This window comes from Thalassophryne amazonica, chromosome 8, assembly GCF_902500255.1.
Source record: "Thalassophryne amazonica chromosome 8, fThaAma1.1, whole genome shotgun sequence".
NCBI classification, from domain to species: domain Eukaryota; kingdom Metazoa; phylum Chordata; class Actinopteri; order Batrachoidiformes; family Batrachoididae; genus Thalassophryne; species Thalassophryne amazonica.
This window is the reverse complement of record NC_047110.1, coordinates 47,373,443-47,399,126: the sequence shown is the minus strand read 5'-3', so window position 1 is coordinate 47,399,126 and position 25,684 is coordinate 47,373,443. Positions and strand designations below refer to the sequence as shown.

The 25,684-nt window shown below is 40.2% G+C and overlaps 1 protein-coding gene across 3 annotated transcripts in view; it reads left to right on the top strand.

Annotated features, from left to right (window-relative positions):
• Window positions 1-24,069, top strand: part of LOC117515527 (calcium-independent phospholipase A2-gamma-like) — a 73,666-nt gene extending 49,597 nt beyond the window's left edge. For all 3 annotated transcript variants that reach the window (XM_034176127.1, XM_034176128.1, XM_034176125.1), the window contains 2 exons: window positions 2,619-2,814; window positions 21,783-24,069. In XM_034176127.1, coding sequence (XP_034032018.1) covers window positions 2,619-2,814; window positions 21,783-22,060 — 474 coding nt within the window. In that variant the 3' untranslated portion in view covers window positions 22,061-24,069. The remainder of the gene's footprint in view (window positions 1-2,618; window positions 2,815-21,782) is intronic.
• Window positions 24,070-25,684: the final 1,615 nt, after the last annotated feature.

Here is a 25,684-nt window from a genome sequence, read left to right as displayed (position 1 = left end):
TTAATACAGTGCTGCCTGATGGATCGAAGGTCACGGGCATTCAATGTTGGTTTTTCAGCCTTGCCGCTTACATGTAGAAAGTTCTCCAGATTCTCTGAATCTGATTATATTGTGAACTGTAGATGATTGAATCCCTAAATTCCTTGCAATTGAACAGTTGTTCACAAAGTGGTGATCCTCGCCCCATCTTTGCTTGTGAATGGCTGAGCCTTTTGGGGATGCTCCTTTTATACCCAATCATGACACTCACCTGTTTCCAATGAACCTGTTCACCTGTGGAATATTCTAAACAGGTGTTCTTTGAGCATTCATCAACTTTCCCAGTCTTTTGTTGCCACTGTCCCAGCTTTTTTGAAATGTGTTGCAGGCATCCATTTCAAAATGAGCAGATATTTGCACAAAAACATCTATCAGTTTGAACATTAAATATCTTGTCTTTGTGGTGTATTCATTTGAATATACATTGAAGAGGATTTGCACATCATGAGAGAGAGAGAGAGAGAGAGAGAGAGAAGCTGCAGATGAAATGGTACGCAGAGTGAAAATGATTAATCCACTACAAAATAATTGTGTTATATACAGCATCCAGCACACAAAGTGGATGGGATTGTCACGACGAAGTGCGCAAGAGTGCAGAGCCAAAATAGCTTGTCCAAAATAGCCTGTCCTGTCCTTGTAGCTGCCAAGTACTCAGATAATGGGCTTCTAACAGACTCATCCTCACCATAAACATGCCTCTAATATCTTTGTTTATCCTCTTAGTACCCCGAACACAAACTGCCCCACGCTGTTTTTGCTAAATTTTGAACTTCTCAAAATTAGCGCCACACTCAGAGATGACCCTCTTTAGCCAGATATTCTCTAAGAGCCTCTAAAGGTGCCCTGACACTTCCACGACTTTGATCCACGCACTTGCACGTACGTCGTCGTGACGAGCCCACCTGCTGTGTTCCCAGCTGGACGCCTACTGGGAGGATAATATATCATAAAAAATAGTAATTACATACCTGGGTTACTTTTTTGCTTAAATTTGTCTGTCTTTTGCAATGTTTAACATAAACAACCTTTTCCTCTAACTGCTATTTTGTTGGGTTTCAAGTCTGTCACCTGACCATAACTTCTTTCGGAGCTGGGCAGAGGTACTCGTTGCAAAAATAAAAAAATAATGCAATGCTAAAATACCCTCAGCCGTATGAGCATTGTGTTCGGTATAATTTTCAGTTGTTTAAGTAATTAGTTTCTAAAAACTGCGTTTTCAGTTTTAAAAGTGTTTATTTCTCGCTAGCTTTTACATAATATATGACAAAGATGATATATTGACACACAAAACTGAGATTGTAACTCGTAACCAGAGTGTGATGTCATGGTGCAGCTCTCCTCTGATTGGCTGTCACCCCTGCCACTCAGTAACTAAGCTGAAATCTAACGTCTGCTAAATGTCATTTAAATCACTTCAGAATTATTATTAGGTTCTAAAAACAGCATTTCAGTTTTAGAAGCGTTTATTTCTTGCTAGCTTTACATAATACATGACAAAGAGGTTATCTTTACACACAAAACGAAACAGAGTTTCCACCTAGCTAGCAGCATGTGACGTCACCACGCTAATGTCTGTGAGATCATGCCATAAAATTAGGTAGAGAATGCGACTTTTTAACCTATTAAAATACCTCTTACAATATCTCAAAGTTAGCCATCTTCGAACTTGTCCGATGTCTGTGTCCCAAGAATGTTCCCTGTGAATTTGAAGACTTTGGCAGTAATAGAACTGGACTTATGCTGTACACAGACAGAAGGATGGACGGATGGATGCCAGGTCTTCGCAATACCCGATGGCCATATGTTGGCCTCGGGTAACCAGCTTTTAGCTGGTGTTGTGTTTCCCACCACACAGTCTCTTCTCACTGTTTTATGCAGAGTTGTCATTCGGCTACAATGTTTCTGGAATGCGCTGGGAAGATGGCATATTTCCCTCCACCTTTCTTAAAGTTTACTGTACTTATGAATTCACATATCATATTGTATATTCTGAGCTACAAACATTTTATATACACTGACTCATAATTAGGTTTGAGCTTTCAATGTAAATCTGGCAATCATGTCCTTGGGTGTCCCTAGACACTTGGGGCCTCACAGCTCCCACCCCACAGTCTGATGTCTTTAATGAGTGTTGGCCCCTTTTCATCCTGCTGCCAATCCACAGACCCTACGGCTCACAAGCCTCATGTCTATTCAACAATCCCCACAGCCTCTCCAGTTACTCCCTCGTTGTTTTGGATAGACTATAGATCCAAAGGAAACACACTCCTGGGCTGTTGTTCAATATCAAAGGCAGTCTGACTGAACCAATAAGGATAGAGGGGAAAGAAAAAAACATCACTGACTCTCTCTTTTCTTCACTTACACACAACCCTAGAACTGCACATTGAAATTTGTTTTGTTTCATCAGATGTTCTTCCAAAAATTTAATCGATTGGCTGTTGAAACCCATGAAGGGCTGCCGGATTTCAAATGCCATTTAATTGGTTTCACTGACTTGGCTTGAAATGCCGTACAAATTGTGGAGGTCCTTTAAATGGAGTCAATAACACAGCATTCTTTGTGTTCTATTTGCACAGGATGGAGGTCTTCTAATTAACAACCCCACAGCACTGGCTATCCATGAGTGTCACTGTTTGTGGCCTAATACACCATTGGAGTGTGTAGTCTCACTGGGTACAGGACGCTTTGAAGCCACCAGCAAGCAGAGCACCACCTACACAAGTCTCAAAGCCAAACTCACCAACGTCATCAGCAGTGCTACAGACACAGAGGGTAAGATGGAGCTCTTAAAGCTACATTGTCGTTTGGAGAGCTTATGGTGTTCATTCATATGCATATGGACCAAAAAGTGCCCCCAGCAAAAGTGGACACTACTGCTTATTTTTATAAAGTTCCTTCTTATGTTCATGTAAAACTGCCATCAGATCCCTGTGCTAAATTAATGTATAAAAGCTTATGTTTTGGAAATATTGATGTTTAGATATCATGCATTTTCAGCATATGAGAAGGGGATAAAACTGTTACATGTACCAAACACATCACACATGCTAGATGATTCTGGAACATTCTCATTGTTGAGTGTTGATGAATGTGCCCAAGGTGCACTCCATATATCACCATGCAAGAAACAGTGAGGTTGTATATTTACTTGCCTGTCACCACAACAGACACATTCAATGTGCTTTGGGATTTCAGGCAGTGTCAAAGAACCTTTTAGAAAACTATGATCCTAAAGTTGTACCCACACACATTTTTAGCTGTTTTGCCAAAAGCAGATCTGGGAACTGCTTTACTTTGTGCATCTGTCTTGCTGTGTGGTCAATTTGTAGACAATATCTTGAAAAAGACCTGCTTGTATCAAGGCAAAACCTGGTGCAGAAGGTCAGTTCAGTAAGACCTGCAACAAGTTTGGCATTGGGCACATTTTGATTCTGTCTGTGGTCATGAGGGGGCCAAGTCTCTGAAACTTAGGGCCTTGGTTTCACATAGGTATTTTAAAAAAAATTCTGTATGTTTTGGCTTTTTGTCCATACACAAACTGCATTTTAGGTAAATGAAAACAGAGCTTTTGCAAAACTCCTTCCAAGTGGTCATTGGGTGAGAAGAATGGTACACCCTGGACAGGCAGCTGTCTATCACAGGGCCAACACATACAGACTGAGAAACACATTCACTTCCTCACTCACAGTTATGGACACTATGGAGTCAACAATTTGCCTAACCTGCATGTCTCTGGAAGTGGGAGGATGCCAGAGTATCCACAGGGAACCTACACAAACACAGGGAGAACATGATTAACTCTACACAGAAATGACCAGTTCGATGGCGAACCCAGGACCTTTTCACTGTGCTAACCAGCAACAGTGCTAACCACTAAGCAAATAAAGAAAATATTAACATTAGATAAACTGAAACACTTTAAAGATGGAGTTTTTTTTTTTTTTTGGTGCAGAGTCTTGGTAAATGACTTACTCCTAATTAATCTATAATTAAAAAATTTGTAAGTCAGCCCATAAGTCCACTCCTATATAGGCCCTGAGGCCTGTTGGTGCCAGTACTTATCTCCGGATTCTGTAGAGTCAAGTGGATATGAGCGTCCATGACTCCCCCCTAAATGGAATGCCAGGCTGACTAGGTTACTTCTCCAGCCAAGGTCGGTGTCACCAACCGAACTTTCCCCCTAAAAATCTGTCCCTCCCTGCCTTCACTGCGCATGCATCATTTCGGAGCGTGAGCAGCAATTCACAGAGAAGCGTGACAGCAGCATGTTTGTCTAACGTGCTGCTGCACATATGTCATTTTGAAGCATCAGCAATGATTCACTGATTATCGCCTTGTTTCTGCTTAAAACTGACTTCAGAATGACTTCAGCCTGATCCCGTCAGATCTCAGAAGCTAAGCAGAACAGGACCTGGTTAGTACTTGGATGGGAGACCTCTTTGGAACACCAGCGGCTGTGTGTGTTTCTTCAGGTGAAACTGGAGTTGTGTCAGGAAGGGCATCCGGTGTAAAACTTGTGCCAGTTACCCATGCAGATCTGACTGTATCCGCTGTGGCGACCCCGAACAAAACCGGTAGCAGCCGAATGAACAACAATGCGGAAATGAGGCGATAATCTGTGAATTGCTGCGGATGCTCCAAAGTGACACATGTGCAGTGAAGGTGCAGAGAAGGCAGGGCAGACCAATTTTTTGTGGGGACCGTTCGGTCGACGAGACCGGTACCCATTTACAGCTGGGTGGACTGTGACAATGTAGATGAAGTGTATTGTCCAAGGATATAGACAGGTAGCATGAGTGAGATTTGAACCCAGGTCTACATATTAGCAGACTAGCTCCTTTGTCCACCCTGAAGATTAAATAAAGAATTAATTGTGATAATAAAATATTTATTCTTATAGCCCTTTTCAATCATATGTACAAAGTGCTTCCAAAATTAAAAGACATAAAAAATACATGCATAAAATACAGCAATTTAAAAATTAGCAATAAAATGGGAATTGCATAAAAGGCAATATTAAAAGATTTAAAAAGCTTAATAAAGGGAAGACCCATAAATAATGATTAAATGGTAAATGAACTGCATTTGTATTGCACTTTCATGGTCAAAGTGCTTCACATTGATGAACACCAATGTCAGAGTGCTGCCATGCAATGCGCTAACTACACGCTGATTAATTAAATTCAGTCTTTTTCAAACAAGGCACACTACAGTTAAGAGTACAAAGAGACTGAGGCTGTTCGGCTCTGTTTCTGTGTTGTTTTTGAGGACAGCCGTAGGGTTTTCTTTTTTATTTACTTTCGCCCTGAAAACACAACAGTGTCGATTGAATTTCTTGTGAAAAATTCCCACTGTGGTCTGCTGCAGTGGCAACCTCTTCATCGCCTTATCACCTCTGGATATGGGTACCTCTGCTGTTCCTAAATTTGGTCTGGTCCCTCTACGTTACTGTTGTGGTGCAATGTGTGACCTAGATGCTCCTGTGCAAATGCTCCTCCTTATTTGGGATTAAGCTTTCCAACTGGCGGTTATTTAGAAAGAGCAGATTAGCATGAGCGTGTGTCACATTTTCTCTTTTCAAAAGCTTTTCTTTGATTCCAGTGTTCACACGCATGTGTATCAGTATCAAGTGTATCAGTAAAACTTTTCTCTTTTTTTAATGCTGTTGTGGACAGATAAGGTTAATCTAAGCATGGTCTCTCATTATGCAAAGCAACTGTTTTGGGACAGACTTACGCAGTCTCATGTCAAAGAGAATAGACATCTGGCAGAGCCTTGTTCCCACCCTGCTGCGTTCAAACCAGCACCCTGCTGTGCTGTTCCTCCGCCATGCACATGTGACTGACTGACGTGGGACACGAGTGATGCTGTTATTTGTAAACAACGGCAGAAAAACTCTTTGAGTTACTGTGCAAAAATGTCCAACAGCTGTTCTTGCGCATTAGCAGTAATGAAAAAGGATTTAATGCTGTGAAAGATATTTACACGGTTGGCATGTTAACTGATTTAATATTTGCACAGGTTTTTTAGCAAAGATCCAGCTCTCAAATAAAAGCTTATTAAAAATCAAAGATACTCCTGATGAAGCATGCATCTGTGGCAGGTAGTTTTGCGTTGTGTGGATCGAGACGCCAGGTGATGTGCACCTCTGGTGCAGTGTGAGCTGCTTGTGTACCACTTCAGGTTCTGTTTCAGTTAGTTAGTTAGTTTATTAAGATCCCCATTAGCCACTGAAAATCAGTAGCTATTCTTCCTGGGGTCCTTTAAAATTCATTACATTCATTTTTCAATACATACACATACACGCACGCACACACACACACACACTCCTTAAGTATGAAAGCCCATTGTTAACTCTAAACTCATGAATTTCCACTTCCATTAAAATCAAATCTGAATAACGTAACATACAAGAAAAAGTACAGCTCATTTGAAAAATGTACAAAAAATATAAAATTTATATATATATATATATATATATATATATATACATACATACACACACACATCTACACATACACATATATGTATATATGCACATACATACACATAAACATTATAATCATAATTAGAAGTTCATAATAACAGTAAAAAAAAACAACAAAAAACATATATATGCATTAGATCATTGTGTGAATAGGAAAAGTTTTAACTTCTTCTGAAATAACCTTTTGTTTGTTTCTGACACCAAAAAAGTAGGCAGTGCATTCCAGGCGACCATGGCACGATAAACAACAGTGCATTGCATTTGACCCGTTCTACACACAGGGAGCAAACCTCTTATGTTGTTGCTTTGACGAGTTACATAATTATGAACATCAGAGAAAAATAACAATTTACTAAAAACAATTTCTGGACTTTTGGTTATAATAACATTTCTAATAAATGTTAACAAAAAATATTTCAGTCTGCATTTTACCATTAGCCAGGCCAGTTCACTGTGCATTGATGTTACAGTGGTTCTATATGGACAACTCAACACAATTCATGCCGCTTTGTTCTGGGCAACCTCTAACCTGTGCAAATTATTTTCAGTTGTATTTGACCAAACCACAGAAGCATAGTCCATCTGGGAGAGCACTAATGATTGAACTAACTGTTTGGTTAAATGCTGTGGAATACATTTTCTGCAGTGTCTGATCATACCCATACTGCGACCCATTTTCTGCAACATATAATTTATGTGACTGGTCCATGATAATTTAAAATCTACTATTACACTTAATAATTTTGTTTCTTCTATCTGTTCAACTTTAGTTTCCTTTAACTTTAAATGTAATTTTTGTTTGTTTATTTTTAACATATATTGTGATCCAAGTAACATACATTTAGTTTTCTCTGCATTAATTAATTACTAAATAATAGTAATTAATAAGTAATTAATAAATTAATTACTAGCTTATTATTTTGAATCCACTGTGCCACTACTGCCAACTCGTCATTTAAGATGGTACTGAGTTGTTCTACAGTCGGTGCATATGCATACAATGTTGTGTCATCTGCATATATCGCCATAGTTGCATGTTTTAGTACAAATGAAAAATCATTGGTGAATATAGAAAATAACAGGGGTCCCAGACAACTGCCCTGGGGCACTCCACAACTCATTACCTCAATCTCAGAATAGCTACCATTGGAAAAAAACTTTATAGTCTCGATTACTTAAATAACTTTTAGTCCATTTTAAAGCCAGTGACTCAAATCCATAGCAGCTCAATTTATTGAATAAAATATTGTGATCCAACACATCAAAAGCTGCACTTAAATCTAAAAATACAGTGCCTATGAGATTTTTATTATCAATTTCATGTAGCCAATAATCTGTTATTTGAGCGAGTGCAGTTGAAGTGGAATAACCTTTTTTATACACTCAACAAAAATATAAACGCAACACTTTTGGTTTTGCTCCCATTTTGTATGAGATGAACTCAAAGATCTAAAACTTTTTCCACATACACAGTATCACCATTTCCCTCAAATATTGTTCACAAACCAGTCTAAATCTGTGATAGTGAGCACTTCTCCTTTGCTGAGATAATCCATCCCACCTCACAGGTGTACCATATCAAGATGCTGATTAGACACCATGATTAGTGCACAGGTGTGCCTTAGACTGCCCATAATAAAAGGCCACTCTGAAAGGTGCAGTTTTATCACACAGCACAATGCCACAGATGTCGCAAGATTTGAGGGAACGTGCAATTGGCATGCTGACAGCAGGAATGTCAACCAGAGCTGTTGCTCGTGTATTGAATGTTCATTTCTCTACCATAAGCCGTCTCCAAAGGCGTTTCAGAGAATTTGGCAGTACATCCAACCAGCCTTACAACCGCAGACCACGTGTAACCACACCAGCCCAGGACCTCCACATCCAGCATGTTCACCTCCAAGATCGTCTGAGACCAGCCACTCGGACAGCTGCTGAAACAATCGGTTTGCATAACCAAAGAATTTCTGCACAAACTGTCAGAAACCGTCTCAGGGAAGCTCATCTGCATGCTCATCGTCCTCATCGGGGTCTCGACCTGACTCCAGTTCGTCGTCGTAACCGACTTGAGTGGGCAAATGCTCACATTCGCTGGCGTCTGGCATGTTGGAGAGGTGTTCTCTTCACGGATGAATCCTGGTTCACACTGTTCAGGGCAGATGGCAGACAGCGTGTGTGGCGTCGTGTGGGTGAGCGGTTTTCTGATGTCAATGTTGTGGATCGAGTGGCCCATGGTGGTGGTGGGCTTATGGTATGGGCAGGCGTCTGTTATGGACGAAGAACACAGGTGCATTTTATTGATGGAATTTTGAATGCACAGAGATACCGTGACGAGATCCTGAGGCCCATTGTTGTGCCATACATCCAAGAACATCACCTCATGTTGCAGCAGGATAATGCACAGCCCCATGTTGCAAGGATCTGTACACAATTCTTGGAAGCTGAAAATGTCCCAGTTCTTGCCTGGCCGGCATACTCACCGGACATGTCACCCATGGGATGCTCTGGACCGGTGTATACGACAGCGTGTACCAGTTCCTGCCAATATCCAGCAACTTCGCACAGCCATTGAAGAGGAGTGGACCAACATTCCACAGGCCACAATTGACAACCTGATCAACTCTATGCGAAGGAGATGTGTTGCACTGCAAATGACATAAGGCAAATGGTGGTCACACCAGATACTGACTGGTATTCCCCCCCCCCCCCCCCCCCCCCAATAAAACAAAACTGGCCATTTATTGTGGGCAGTCTAAGGCACACCTGTGCACTAATCATGGTGTCTAATCAGCATCTTGATATGGCACACCTGTGAGGTGGGATGGATTATCTCAGCAAAGGAGAAGTGCTCACTATCACAGATTTAGACTGGTTTGTGAACAATATTTGAGGGAAATGGTGATATTGTGTATGTGGAAAAAGTTTTAGATCTTTGAGTTCATCTCATACAAAATGGGAGCAAAACCAAAAGTGTTGCGTTTATATTTTTGAGTGTATGCATGCTGATAAATAGTATTTAGCCCATTAACTGAAAAATATAATTGGATTTGGTCATATGCCACCTTTTCCGTAATTTTACTTAACATAGGTAATAAACTTATTGGTCTACTATTTTTACCTAATAATGGTTCCTTGTAGTTTTTAATAAGAGGAATTATTTTTGCAGTTTTCCACTGTGTGGGAAAATACCTTTAGTTAAACTTAAATTTATTATGTGAGAAACTGGTAAGTCAATTATATGAGCCACCATTTTTATTAATTTAGTTTCAAGGTTATCAATACCAGCTGGTTTATCCTTACTTTTTAGGAGCAGTTCTTTAATTTGATTTTGTGTGACTTTATTAAACTTAAATTTGCTTTCTTTCTCCCTCATAATATACTTCCTTATTAATTTATAAGAAATATTTTCGTCGTGTACTGGTCCCATGTCATTTCTTAATTTCTCAATTTTATCTTTAAAAAACTGACTCAAATAATTTGCAATATCTTTTGGCGTAGTTAAATAAACACCATTTGATTCTAAATATGTAGCTGTTATTTTTTTTCCTCCCTAATATCTCATTTAATATTCCCCACACTTTTGCAGGATCACATTTTGCGTCTCCAGTCTTACTCTGATAATATAAATGTTTTTTCCTTTTATTCAATTTAGTCACATAATTTCTTAGTTTATGATATTTATTCCACTGTACTAGATTATTACTTTCCAGTGCTTCCTTTTTGGTTTTATCTCTTTCGTGTTGTGAAGGTGTAGGAACACGGACCCACAACAGGGGGCGTTAAATGAACGGGCAATGGATAAGCCAAACAGTAACAATTTAATGTTGTAGTGCACAACGAAATATAGACAATCACAGTTTAGGTACCACCGAATTACAGATTTGAGTGACGTGTGGGCAGGCTTGAGGATAGGAGACATCCGTCCTGAGCCGAGCCGGATCCCACACGGCCTTCACCGCCAACGGATCTGAAGAACACCGGAGCCGCCAAGTCCTTGGTCCCCAGGTGGTCACCGTCTCCAGCTGTCAGACCTGGTACTGCTGGCAGAGAACAGAAAAACAGTATTGATGAGTGTGAGTTCGCACACTCAGTAAACCCACAGTCTGTATTCTTTTGGGAGGGAGCACCTCCACCTCCAATCACACACTCGTGCAGCTCCTGTCTAACCACTTATCTGGATGGAGTGTGGAACGAAGCCGTCGCTGATCACACCTAACGCCAATCCAACTGATAAGGAACACCACAGGAATACGGCTGCAAAAAGAGTCCAGACTATAATGCAGTTTCACGTTCAGCAGAGAAATTACCTCTTCTGATAGCTGATTTCTCGGCGGGGAGGTGGAGTTGCAGTCCGGCCTTTATGGTGGTGGTGATGTGATGTGGATGAGTGACAGCTGGTGCTGACAATGAGTGACAGCTGTCACTCCCGGTTGCTATGACGCCCTCTCATGCTTGAAGCCCGCACTTCAAGCAGGGCGCCATCTGGTGGTGGTGGGCCAGCAGTACCTCCTCTTCAGCGGCCCACACAACATTTCGACCATATATTCCTTAAGTTCTTGATCTAACCACGGAGCAGAGATGTTTCTTACAGCTCGCTTTCTTATAGGAGCATGTTTGTCCATAACTTGTCATTAAGGTATTGAAAATCTCCACAGCTTTACTTGGGTCCTGTTCTTGTATTACTTCTGACCAATTTATGCTTTGTACATCTGTAACAAAATCATCCTTGTTAAAATGCTTAAGAATTCGTTTACTAATACATTTTTGACCAGGTTTAGGTACTTTTGTTTTTCTTATAATTGCAGTTAAATTGTGGTCACTGCAACCAACAGGAACAGAAATTGCCTCAGTGGATAATTCTGGAACATTTCAATCAATCAATCAATCAATCAATCAATTTTATTTATATAGCGCCAAATCACAACAAACAGTGGCCCCAAGGTGCTTTATATTGTAAGGCAAGGCCATACAATAATTACGTAAAAACCCCAACGGTCAAAACGACCCCCTGTGAGCAAGCACTTGGCGACAGTGGGAAGGAAAAACTCCCTTTTAACAGGAAGAAACCTCCAGCAGAACCAGGCTCAGGGAGGGGCAGTCTTCTGCTGGGACTGGTTGGGGACTGAGGGAGAGAACCAGGAAAAAGACATGCTGTGGAGGGGAGCAGAGATCAATCACTAATGATTAAATGCAGAATGGTGCATACAGAGCAAAAACAGAAAGAAACACTCAGTGCATCATGGGAACCCCCCAGCAGTCTAAGTCTATAGCAGCATAACTAAGGGATGGTTCAGGGTCACCTGATCCAGCCCTAACTATAACCTTTAGCAAAAAGGAAAGTTTTAAGCCTAATCTTAAAAGTAGAGAGGGTGTCTGTCTCCCTAATCCGAATTGGGAGCTGGTTCCACAAGAGAGGAGCCTGAAAGCTGAAGGCTCTGCCTCCCATTCTACTCTTACAAACCCTAGGAACTACAAGTAAGCCTGCAGTCTGAGAGCGAAGCGCTCTATTGGGGTGATATGGTACTATGAGGTCCCTAAGATAAGATGGGACCTGATTATTCAAATACTTATAAGTAAGAAGAAGAATTTTAAATTCTATTCTAGAATTAACAGGAAGCCAATGAAGAGAGGCCAATATGGGTGAGATATGCTCTCTCCTTCTAGTCCCCGCTAGTACTCTAGCTGCAGCATTTTGAATTAACTGAAGGCTTTTCAGGGAACTTTTAGGACAACTTGATAATAATGAATTACAATAGTCCAGCCTAGAGGAAATAAATGCATTAATTAGTTTTTCAGCATCACTCTGAGACAAGACCTTTCTAATTTAGAGATATTGCGTAAATGCAAAAAGCAGTCCTACATATTTGTTTATATGCGCATTGAATGACATATCCTGATCAAAATGACTCCAAGATTTTCTCACCAGTATTACTAGAGGTCAGGGTAATGCCATCCAGAGTAAGGATCTGGTTAGACACCATGTTTCTAAGATTTGTGGGGCCAAGTACAATAACTTCAGTTTTATCTGAGTTTAAAGCAGGAAATTAGAGGTCATCCATGTCTTTATGTCTGTAAGACAATCCTGCAGTTTAGCTAATTGTGTGGTGTCCTCTGGCTTCATGGATAGATAAAGCTGGGGTATCATCGGCGTAACAATGAAATTAAGCATGCTTTCTAATAATACTGCCTAAGGGAAGCATGTATAAAGTGAATAAAATTGGTCCTAGCACAGAACCTTGTGGAACTCCATAATTAACTTAGTCTGTGAAGAAGATTCCCCATTTACATGAACAAATTGTAATCTATTAGATAAATATGATTCAACCACCGCAGCGCAGTGCCTTTAATACCTATGGCATGCTCTAATCTCTGTAATAAAATTTATGGTCAACGTATCAAAGCAGCACTGAGGTCTAACAGAACAAGCACAGAGATGAGTCCACTGTTTCTGAGGCCATAAGAAGATCATTTGTAACCTTCACTAATGCTGTTTCTGTACTATGATGAATTCTAAAAACCTGACTGAAACTCTTCAAATAGACCATTCCTCTGCAGAGGATCAGTTAGCTGTATTACAACTACCCTTTCAAGAATTTTTGAGAGAAAAGGAGGTTGGAGATTGGCCTGAATTAGTTAAGATAGCTGGGTCAAGTGAGGCTTTTTAAGTAATGGTTTAATTACTGCCACCTTAAAGCCTGTGGTACATAGCCAACTAATAAAGATAGATTGATCATATGTAAGATCGAAGCATTAAATAATGGGTAGGGCTTCCTTGAGCAGCCTGGTAGGAATGGGGTCTAATAGACATGTTGATGGTTTGGATGAAGTAACTAATGAAAATAACTCAGACAGAACAATCTGAGAGAAGAGTCTAACCAAATACCGGCATCACTGAAAGCAGCCAAAGAGAACGATACGTCTTTGGGATGGTTATGAGTAATTTTTTCTCTAATAGTTAAAATTTATTAGCAAAAAAAGTCATGAAGTCATTACTAGTTAAAGTTAAGGAATACTCGGCTCAACTAGAGCTCTGACTCTTGTCAGCCTGGCTACAGTGCTGAAAAGAACCTCGGTTGTTCTTATTTTCTTCAATTAGTGATGAGTAGTAAGATGTCCTAGCTTTTACGGAGGGCTTTTTTATAGAGCAACAGACTCTTTTTCCAGGCTAAGTGAAGATCTTCTAAATTAGTGAGACGCCATTTCCTCTCCAACTTACGGTTATCTGCTTTACGCTGCGAGTTTGTGAGTTATACCACGGAGTCAGGCACTTCTGATTTAAAGCTCTCTTTTTCAGAGGAGCTACAGCATCCAAAGTTGTCTTCAATGAGGATGTAAAACTATTGACGAGATACTCTATCTCACTTACAGAGGTTAGGTAGCTACTCTGTACTGTGTTGGTATAGGCATTAGAGAACATAAAGAAGGAATCATATCCTTAAACCTAGTTACAGCACTTTCTGCAAGACTTCTAGTGTAATGAACGTATTCCCCACTGCTGGGTAGTCCATCAGAGTAATGTAAATGTTATTAAGAAATGATCAGACAGAAGGGAGTTTTCAGGGAATACTGTTAAGTCTTCAATTTCCATACCATAAGTCAGAACAAGATCTAAGATATGATTAAAGTGTGGGTTGGACTCATTTACATTTGAGCAAAGCCAATTGAGTCTAATAATAGATTAAATGCAGTGTTGAGGCTGTCATTCTCAGCATCTGTGTGGATGTTAAAATCGCCCACTATAATTATTTTATCTGAGCTAAGCACTAAGTCAGACAAAAGGTCTGAAAATTCACAGAGAAACTCACAGTAACGACCAGGAGGACGATAGATACAACAAATAAAACTGTTTTTTGGGACTCCAATTGGATGGACAAGACTAAGAGTCAGCTTTCAAATGAATTAAAGCTCTGTCTGGGTTTTTGATTAATTAATAAGCTGGAATGGAAGATTGCTGCTAATCTCGCCTCGGCCCAGCTACGAGCATGTCCTGTCAGTTAGTGTGACTCGGGGGTGTTGACTCATTTAAACTAACATATTCATCCGCTTGTAACCAGGTTCTGTAAGGCAGAATAAATCAATATGTTGATCAATTATATATCATTACTCACAGGGACTTAGAAGAGAGAGACCTAATGTTTTAATAGACCACATTAACTGTTTTAGCTGTGGTGCAGTGAAGGTGCTATATTATTTTTTCTTTTTGAATTTTTATGCTTAATAGATTTTGCTGGTATGGTGGGTCTGGGAGCAGGCACCGTCTCTACGGGGATAGGGTAATGAGGGAGGCAGGGGGAGAGAAGCTGCAGAGAGGTGTGTAAGACTGCAAACTCTGCTTTCCTGGTCCCAACCCTGGATAGTCACGGTTTGGAGGATTTAAGAAAATTGGCCAGATTTCTAGAATGAGAGCTGCTCCATCCAAAGTGGGATGGATGCCGTCTCTCCTAACAAGACCATGTTTTCCCCAGAAGCCTTTGCCAATTATCTATGAAGCCCACCTCATTTTTTTTGGACACCACTCAGACAGCCAGCAATTCAAGGAGAACATGCGGCTGAAACATGTCACTCCCGGTCCGATTGGGGAGGGGCCCAGAGAACACTACAGAGTCCGACATTGTTTTTGCAAAGTTACACACCGATTCAATGTTAATTTTAGTGACCTCCGATTGGCGTAACCGGGTGTCATTACTGCCGACGTGAATTACAATCTTAACCAAATTTACGCTTAGCCTTAGCCAGCAGTTTCAAATTTCCTTCAATGTCACCTGCTCTGGCCCCCGGAAGACAGTTGACTATGGTTGCTGGTGTCGCTAACTTCACATTTCTCAAAACAGAGTCGCCAATACCAGAAGTTTGATCCTCGGCGGGTGTGTCGCCGAGTGGGGAAAAAACGGTTAGAAATGTGAACAGGTTGGCGGTGTACACGGGGCTTCTGTTTAGGACTACACTTCCTCCTCACAGTCACCCAGTCGGCCTGCTTTCCCGGCTGCTCAGGATCTGCCAGAGGGAAACTAACGGCGGCTAAGCTACCTTGGTCCGCACCGACTACAGGGGCCTGGCTAGCTGTAGAATTTTCCAAGGTGCGGAGCCAAGTCTCCAATTCGCCCAGCCTGGCCTCCAAAGCTACGAATAAGCTACACTTATTACAAGTACCATTCCTGCTAAAGGAGGCCGAGGAATAACTAAACATTTCACACCCAGAGCAGAAAAGTGCGGGAGAGACAGGAGAAGCCGCCATGCTAAACCGGTTAAGAGCTAGTAGCTGCGCTACGCTAGCGGATTCCTAAAAACACACAAAGTGAATAATGTGTAAATAATTTAGAGGTGATTCAGCAGAGGGAGTGCTTTAGTTAAGGCACGTGAAGATTACACTGTGAAACAAATCGTTATCTAGGTAACTACATCAATCTAACTGCGCAGATTAAACAGCTAACAGATACAGCAAAACACCACTGTGCTCCGGAACAGGAAGTGATACAATACCGCAGTGAGAGCCAACCACCACACTGGCCTTGTGACCAGAGAATTCCATATCAAGGATCAAAGATTAAGTGCCTCCTGTGCTCAGTCCCAATAGACCTAGGCCCATTAGTCCAGTATGTCCCGACATGTGTCCTCATCCTCAGTCTGTAGCAGGTGGGGATTTTTCAGATATGCCAGGATCTGAAAGAGAGTTGGAGAAGAAGAGTTGGTCTCTGAGGCTCACTTGAACCAGTGCGTCATGGTTTTGACTAAAACACGAGTAGAAGAAGCTCAGAGTGATGTTTTGATGTATTCACTCTAATATTAAATGTTAATGTGTCTCACATCATTTGTTTACAGGCCCCAACTTTGATCCGGTGCAATGCAGCACCCAGTTTTAGTGTGTGATTGCTAGTGTGCAGTCTGCAGTTGTGATCTTCATTCCCAGCCCACATGTTGTACAAATGGTGAATATACAGTGGCTTGCAAAAGTATTCAGCCCCTCGGTATTTCATGCATTTTAATTTGTTAATGGCATTTGGTTTTCTTTTACCAAAACATTAAATCTAGGCTTGCATCTCAGATGTACCTTCTGGCAAATTGTAGCTGAACTTTCAGGTCTTCTTTTTAATGAAACCTTCCTCTGTACCACTTCATTATGAAGCTGTATAACTGGGGATACAAAATGCAATACATGCACTGTGCACAGTTTCTCCAGTCAAAGCCACAGAATCCTGTAACTTCTTCTGGGTTGTCTGGGTGTCTTGATGGCTTTCCTCACTCTTCTCCTTCTTGCACTGTCCCTCAGTTTTTGAGAACTGTCTACTCCACACAGATTTACCCTAGAGTGCCATATTGTTTGTATTTCTTCATAACCGATGTAAATAATGTTCACGACATATTCAGTGACTCGGAAATGTTCATGCATCCATCCCCTGACTTGTCTGAAGAAAAGTGGCAATCAAACTGATTATTTACAGGTATTATACCAAAGAGGCTGATTACTTATGCAACCCATCATCTTGGCTTTTATATTTTTAATTAATTTATATCAAGTTGTAGATATTTACTTTCAGTTTGCATCTAAGGAAGTTTATTTTAGAATTTTTTATATTGAGAAGCCTGATTTATTTTTTGTATTTGAAATGCCATAAACAAATTAAAATACTTGAAATACCAAGGGGCTGAATACTTTCGCAAGCCACTGTAAATGAGTTAATTTATGCACCTACCACTATGTTGATCTAAAAATGCGGTATGGCCAGGTGCAGTGAATTGTTGTTGGTGGTCTCCCATTGCTCATTTGTGATCCCCAACTGTCTACGTTTTTGGTACAACAGAATAATCGGATACGCAATTACAGCCTAATGTTGGGTGAAAACAGTGATAAAACTAGTACTGTTGAACATTGTGAGTGATCAGATGATTTTAAAACATGTGCGGCATCAGGCTACATCTTTATCCAAAAAAAGTGATTAGTTTGATATAATTTTTGCAGAGCAAAGGTTCTGTTTTGCGAAAGTAGGTGACAGTGGCTGTCTGAGCACGATATCGAGCCTCCTTCTGATTCTCCTCTGCAACATAATTCACATGAACAGCATGTTCTGCTCTTCAACAGAAGATAATCTTCAAATACACCTTGCAGTACAGTGAGACCCAGAGTAGTACCATGTCAACTCACCCGCCAACTCCAGCGGCCCTGCACCATCCTTAGGGACTCTGATGTGTTACACGGATGTAGGCAAACAGGGCACCCTTCAATAAGTCGATAAGGGACATAGCTACTGGGGAAACAAACCTTTTTTGAACATAAGAGATACCACCTCAGTCACTGCCCAAGCTCGTAATTGGATGCTGGTCTTACGTGCCCCGAAAGGATTCCATCTTGCAGTTTTTCCCAGCTGTCAGCAGGTCTTTCCCTGTAGACACTGGAACCTTCCCCAGAGTCAGTCCAAAACAGGGATTGATAATCTTTGAATACACATTGCAGAGCAGATGCACTGAGATAAAAACAGATACAGTTCAACTTTGTGGAAAAGTTTGGGAATAAAGTGGGAGTACAGTTATGCACAAACACTTGTGTATTAAGAATTGTCCGTACTCTGGTGGTAGAGAAGCTTGAATCTTCGACTGGACTGGGTTGCTTGACGTGAGCAACCCAGTCCAGTCGAAGATTCAAGCTTCTCTACTATGGAAACCACCTGGACAACTGAGAGCCTTCACAGAAACATACTCTATTAGTGAGTAAACATACTCACAGAAACATACTGTAATCTGTAATCATTGGTTATACTCATTTTTAAGTGTTCATATAAGAGTGGGAAATACAAATTTTGGTTGCTATTTTAATAAATTTGACAAGGTTTCCTCAGTTTGGACGCAAATTGTGACCGAAAATGGGCTATGGGAGCCCGCCCTAAAGAATTTCACATAGAGCAGTTCAGAACAAGTGTGTGCTCTATTTTATTCACACAGATGCGTATTCATTGTACTACTACAACCCCAATTTCAGTGAAGTTGGGATGTTATGTAAAATGTAAATAAAAACAGAATACAATGATTTGCAAATCCTCTTCAACCTATATTCAATTGAATACACCACAAAGACAAGATATTTAATGTTCAAACAGACGTTTTTGTTTTTGTGCAAATATTTGCTCATTTTGAAATGGATGCCTGCAATACATGTCAAAAAAAGTGGCATGTTTACCACTGTGTTCCACCTTTCCTTCTAACAACACTCAATAAGCATTTTGGAACTAAGGACACTAATTGTTGAAGCTTTGTAGGTGGAGTTCTTTCCCATTCATGCTTGATGTACGACTTCAGTTGTTCAACAATCTGGGGTCTCCGTTGTTGTATTTTGTGCTTCATAATGTGCCACACATTTCCAATGGGCGACAGGTCTGGACTGCAGGCAGGCCATTCTAGTACCCGCACTCTTTTACTACGAAGCCACACTGTTGTAACACCTTCAGAATGTGGCTTGGCATTGTCTTGCTGAAATAAGCAGGGACGTCCCTGAAAAAGACGTTGCTTGGATGGCAGCATGTGTTGCCCCAAAACCTGGACGTACCTTTCAGCATTGATGGTACTATCACAGACGTGTAAGTTGCCCATCCCTTACCAAAAAATAGTACTGATAAGTATATAAAAAGTAATCTGGAAGTATACTTGAAACATACTTGCATGTACTACTTTTTGGTAAGGGATGTCTTGGGCAATAACACACCCCCATACCGTCACAGATGCTGGCTTTTCAACTTTGCGCTGGTAACAATGTGGATGGTCTTTTTCCTCTTTTGTCACGACGTTCATGATTTCCAAAAGAAATTTGAAATGTGGACTCATCAGACAACAGCACACTTTTCCACTTTGCGTCTGTCCATTTCAAATGAGCTCGGGCCCAGAGAAGGCAGCAGCGTTTCTGGATGTTGTTGATGTATGGCTTTTGCTTTGCATGGTAGAGTTTTAACTTGCACTTGTAGATGTAGCGACGCACTGTGTTAACTGACAGTGGTTTTCTGAAGTGTTCCTGAGCCTACGCGGTAATATCCTTTACACAGTGATGTTGGTTTTTAATGCAGTGCTGCCTGAGGGATCGAATGTTACGAGGATTCAGTGTTGGTTTTTGGCCTTGCCACTTATGTGTAGAAAGTTCTCCAGATTCACTGAATCTTCTGATTATATTATGGACTGTAGATGATGGAATCCATAAATTCCTTGCAATTGAACATTGAGAAACATTGTTCTTAAACTGTTGGACTATTTTTTCACGCAGTTGTTCACAAAGTGGTGATCCTCGCGCCATCTTTGCTTGCGAACAGCTGAGCCTTTTGGGGATGCTCCTTTTATACCCAATCATGACACGCACATGTTTCCAATTAACCTGTTCACCTGTGGAATGTTCCAAACAGGTGTTCTTTGAGCATTCATTAAATTTAAAAGTCTTTTGTCGCTCCTGTCCCAGCTTTTTTGAAATGTGTTGCAGGCATCCATTTCAAAATGAGCAAATATTTGCGCAAAAACAAAAAAAATCTATCAGTTTGAACATGAAATATCTTGTCTTTGTGGTGTATATCCAAATCATTGTATTCTCTTTTTATTTACATTTCACACAATGTCCCAACTTCATTGGAATTGGGGTTGTTAAAAACTGTATTGAAAACTAAAATTAACTATGAAATTAAAGTTAAAACTAATGTAAGAGTCCAACATTTTAATAACTCTTCTTTTGCACCATGTCCTTACACTGGGCTTCTTCCTTCCTGGGATGGGTAGCGTATGGCACCAAGACAGAGTTGGCCACAGTGTCCAGGTCCAGCAGTGTTTAGAGGGAGCTGTCTGTGCCTGGTGGGATATGGAGGAGATAGTTTTTTTGGGGGTGGAGGTGTTTTGGAATGATGCACTCAGATTCTGTACCACAGGAAGTTGTGGTGGATGACTGCTGCCTCTGTAAATGATCTGGTTGTGTGGAGTGACTCTTTGTGCGCAGATTCTTTTCTTCGCCAGACAACTCCCCACTTCTGAGTCCATCATCTAAATGGAAACATGCCAGGTGGAGGTGTACTTGTGTCTTAAAGGGAATGACAGATGACAATCTGACATCCTAACTTTGTGCTCGGATTACGCAGAGTGGGACATACCCCATATGCAGTTGCACTGTGTGCTTTCAATTCGGCCCAGAGTCTGTTTGCATGCTAAAGCTGAACCATTTCACAATACTGTATCAACAATACATAGAAAATCAAAGTTTATCACAGTTGGTGCCAAAAGATTTAGTCATAAATCTCATGCGTGTCTGATAAGACCTGGAGAAAGAAATTTATTTGCTGCAGCAAACATACACACTGAAAAAAATATATATAAATGCAACACTTTGGTTTTTACTCCCATTTTTCATGAGCTGAACTCAGATCTAAAACATTTTCTATATACACAAAAGACCTATTTCTTTCAAATATTGTTCATAAATCTGTCTAAATCTGTGTTGGTGAGCACTTCTCCTTTGCCAAGATAACCCATCCCACCACACAGGTGTGGCAAATCAAGATGCTGATTAGACAGCATGATTATTGCACAGGTGTGCCTGTTCAGTGTAAAATAATACATTAAAATACAAAGATATCTCTGGAATTAAGCCAGATTTTATTTAAGCAATGAGCAATGTTAATTCAACCACCAGAATATTGCAGTGTGGCTATTCACTTAAAAAGCATGAGTCATTGCTCCACTGAGTGGCCATCTGGCTGTCCTTATTTTATTTTTACTGTTGTATGCACACTTTCAAACTAAGATAATAGCATGGTGCACATTGACTGGTTATGTAAATCCACTGAAAGTTTCCTAATAGCCTTCAGATGAATGAGTGCTGGTGGACTTCTGCTACACACGTCACAGGCAGTTCATCGAGTCCGTATCTGGACTCCTCATCTGCAGAACCACTGTGGGACTCTGTCTCAGAAACAGCCCGCTGTCACTTTCTGAATCCTTTGGGCATATCCACTCTTATTGTTACCCTGTTTATGTGCATTTGCATGTTGATTTAAAACCTCTCAGACATAGCTGAGACTTTCAGGATGACCTTTTAATCAGACATTCAGATTCAGCCTGAAGTGCTTATTGTACTGTATAACAATATGGAGTTTCTACGCCCGGCTGGCTCTTAACAGACCGTGAATGTTTATACATACTGGGATTGTTATGAAGTGGCTTATATTGAACATGCCTGTGTGTATCTAAAATGTCACTTACATTTCCTGTGCACCCTCCTTCCCCACACCTTCACCTACAGAGGTGCACACCATGTTGGACGCCTTCCTCCCGTCAGACACTTATTTCCGCTTCAACCCCTACATTAACGAGGAGATCGCTTTGGATGAGAGCCGACAGGAGAAGCTCAACATGTTGCAGGCGGAGTGCATTCGTTACCTGGAGAGGAACGAGGAGAAGCTAAAGAAGGTCGCTTGCATCCTCAATCGAGACAAAGGTTCCATGCAGAAGGTGGCTGAGTGGGCCAGACTAAGAGCTGACATGTATAACAGCCTGCCGTTCTCCTCCTCAAAGCTATAGATCTGTAGAAGCACATTATTACCTCATTTTAATCTGCTTAAATGTCATCAGGGTGAGTGCAGTGTCTTTTTTTATCATTTGTCACTATGTAAGCATATGCAGGTAGATAATTTATTGAACATGACAACAAAACATTACCTTCTTCATCTTTTACATTTCTGATGGTCATGATGTTAGTGTAATTGTTGCATTTTGAATTTTGCCGGTTTTGCACTGAAACACATCCGGTTGTCACTTGTGGTTCACGTAACTTGAATTGGAGCTCTCATGTTCAGACAGACAACATTGGGTGATATTTGTATTGGGGAATTGAACTGAATGGAGTCTCTAATGCCAAATGCTGAATGTTTCTACCCTGGGATAGAGATAATAAACAACAAAAATTTTATATTATGGGAACATTTTTTGTCATTCACATGTAATGATAACAGTGGTTAATTTGTTTGAATCTGAGCTGCGTTCTTGCATATTTATTTATGCACCTTTATTTGTACCTCATGTTAGAAAAGCCTGCATACCAGATTGGAAAACATTGTCCATTTTACTAACAAATGCTTCTTATATTTGCTGTTATATTGTAGTCACCTTGTTAAAGGCAGTAGCTATTGCTACAACAGTTTAGCCTGTCGCTGGTTTAAACAAGGAACTAATTTTTAAGCCTGGACTTTGTTTTTGGAATACAATCACAAAGCACAAAATCATAAATCAGTTTGTACTTTCTCAGAACACGTCTAATGGGATCATTGTGTTTGGACTGTAGTTTGTGTCATTTGTTTTGTTACTTAGGCTAAGATACCAACAAGTAATAAATTATAAGGAGGTGGAAATTTCACTAAAAAATGTTGTTCATGGTGATCTGTTAAATCTATAATTTTAGCGTTTAAGGCAACTGACATTTATTTGTATTTTACAATTAATTTGCACATGTAATAAGGCAACTACAGTGTTCAAAGGTGTAATTACAATAGTAATATTGGTAAATGTGTAAATTGAGGTTGAGTTCAAATCTTCAGATTGCCTGGAATGTTTAAGACTACATCATTTGCATAGCAGCTCTATAATTTTAATACATATCTAAATTGAGGCTCCTTATAACGAGGATTTAAGTAATGTGCTAGCCTCAGAGTGTTTTAGTTTGGCTGTTTCAAATGCTTTAATCTTCAGTTTTGCACATTCACACCAAGCTATGCGTGTTTTGTGATCTATCCCTTTGTTGCCTCTTTTACCATTTTTACCTTGAAGTGCTGTTTTTGAGTCTGCTTTATAACAACGTAATGTTAATTGAAAACATGGAATTTTTAGTGGAAGTTATGCTACGGTTGAAACTAATTTTATTGCTATGAGGTACGACTGTTATTTTTAAATGAAAGCACAGCGGTCAGTCATTTCCTCTGCCAAACTTGTACTTTATAAGTGTGTCAGTCAGAGCCGTGGCCAGATGGACACAGATGAATGTAACGCTGCAGCTCTTCTGTCGAAATACTGTTTTGAGTATGTCCGTCATTAAAACCAGTCACTGATGCTTGCTTCTCCCTGAGCTCAATTATGCGAGGATGAGCTGATTGTAATTGGGGAAAGTTGTTTTGTTTCCTCATTTGTATCTTGTATTTATTCCTGTTTAATTTGTCCAACACTGATCTGAATAGATTTGCACCCTCATCTTCACTGGTGAATTTCTGTCATGCTTTGCCTAAGTACATAGAATCACCACTGCAGGCAGCACAAGCATGCCACTATCAGATTCTATGCATTTTATCTCCTTCAGATAAACAATTTTTCTGCGTGCAAACATTGCAGTGTAATTTTGAGTTGCAGGTAATTTGAAGGTACTTACCCGACCTGTCTTTCTGTGAGGAAAAAGAGCTGAGTTGACTGCTCATGGCATCTGGCTAACATCCCTGGCCAGCGATGGATCACATTTCCCTCCAGTATGACGACCAAACATTGACACTTCTGCCTGCCTGCTGCTGACAAGCGTGAAATCCCAATGAAAGCGAAAGAAGACATGAGATGTGTCAAACAGCATCAGCTGTGTTCTAGGAAGTCATATGAGTGGAATCTGGCTTTCAAAAAAAGCAAGATCAAACTAGAAGGGCACACAGGGCTGTATTTTGAGGAGATAAAGCGCACAGTGTGAGTGCCTTTGGGGTGTGTCCAAATCCTCTTTGTGGACTCAAGGTGAAGGTTTTAAGGAAAGTGATCTCCACACAAAGCATCAAAGTGCATGATGAGTGGATTATTTACTGGAACAGTCACTAACGCTGCCTGAGGCAAAATAATAAGCATTTTCTGTGTGTTTGCTTTTATTGCGTTTTTAATGTTTTTAATTTAGTTTCATTGTAGTTTGACATCCATTCTTGTGTGCACCTGCATTACATGATCTGAATGAATCATAGTGTTGTTCCTGGGGCATATTAATGTTGTTCTAGGACAATCATTGCAACTGACCAATCACCTTCTTGTGATGTTATAGCTAAAATTAGCTTGTAACATTAGCCAGTAAGATTTTACCAGTACTCAAATTCAGGTGTCATATTGTTTAAAAAGTATTTTAATGTTTATGTATGCAACAAAAAAGAACCCTGTGTATCACCAAAATCTCTGTTATTACTCAAGTTGTGAAGCTATAACAGCACAGGAAGGTGATTGGACAATTGCAAATGATGGTCGTGGAACAAGAAAAATGCTGCAGGAATAAGACAGACACAATGAAATCAGATTGTGCACACACGCACAGTATGTTGTAAAACACCCCTGTAAGGTATATTTGAATATTGCTCTCTATAAGTAGCAGTAAAAACTGCACTCACCTGAGACCAGGTTTTTGGTCATCTATGGGACAACTGCTTTTTAATAAGTAAGCATAAATGATGGTGCAGTCTACTACCCTCTGAAGGAGGTGTAAATATCTGGGGCTGTGTTAGGAAAAAGTGCAGAGTACAGCTTTTGCCTGTTTCACCACCAGTCACAGCTTGATTGTGGAGAGGAGCAATAAATATCAACATCAAGTCTAGATTTGATCCTCCAGTGGACCTTCTTTCAAGCTGTAGGTGAAATTGCATTTCTTTTTTAAAGAAAATCTTTCTCTGTTCCACTCCAACACAAAGCTATTTAACTAGTGATGTACCAGACAAAAATTGGATGATGCAGTTTCTCATTTCACAGATAAGTCTATAACCCCTACAGAGATGACCAAGTGTTTCGGTGGCTTCCATCACTAGTTTGTGTCGTCAGTTTTTGACACTTGCCTACTTTAGACAGATTTAACACACCATACTCTTTGTATTTCCTAATTATTCATGTAAATGAAGACATATTCATTGATTTGGAAATGTTTATGTAGCAGGTAAGATAAATATTGAAGACGTCACAGTTTTATCAATAAATATATTTTAAAAGTTGCTGTTGACATTAAATTTTCACCAGATGTTGATACCAGGTCAAGTAATCCATACAGCAACCCAAACAAATTAGTACAGAAATTAGATTATGTGTAATAAAATGGAATGACACAAGGAAAAAGTATTGAACGCACTTGCTGAAAATTATATAATACTTCATAAAAAAGCCTTTGTTGTGGTAATGACAGCTTCAAGACACCTGTAAGGAAACACTAGTCAGATG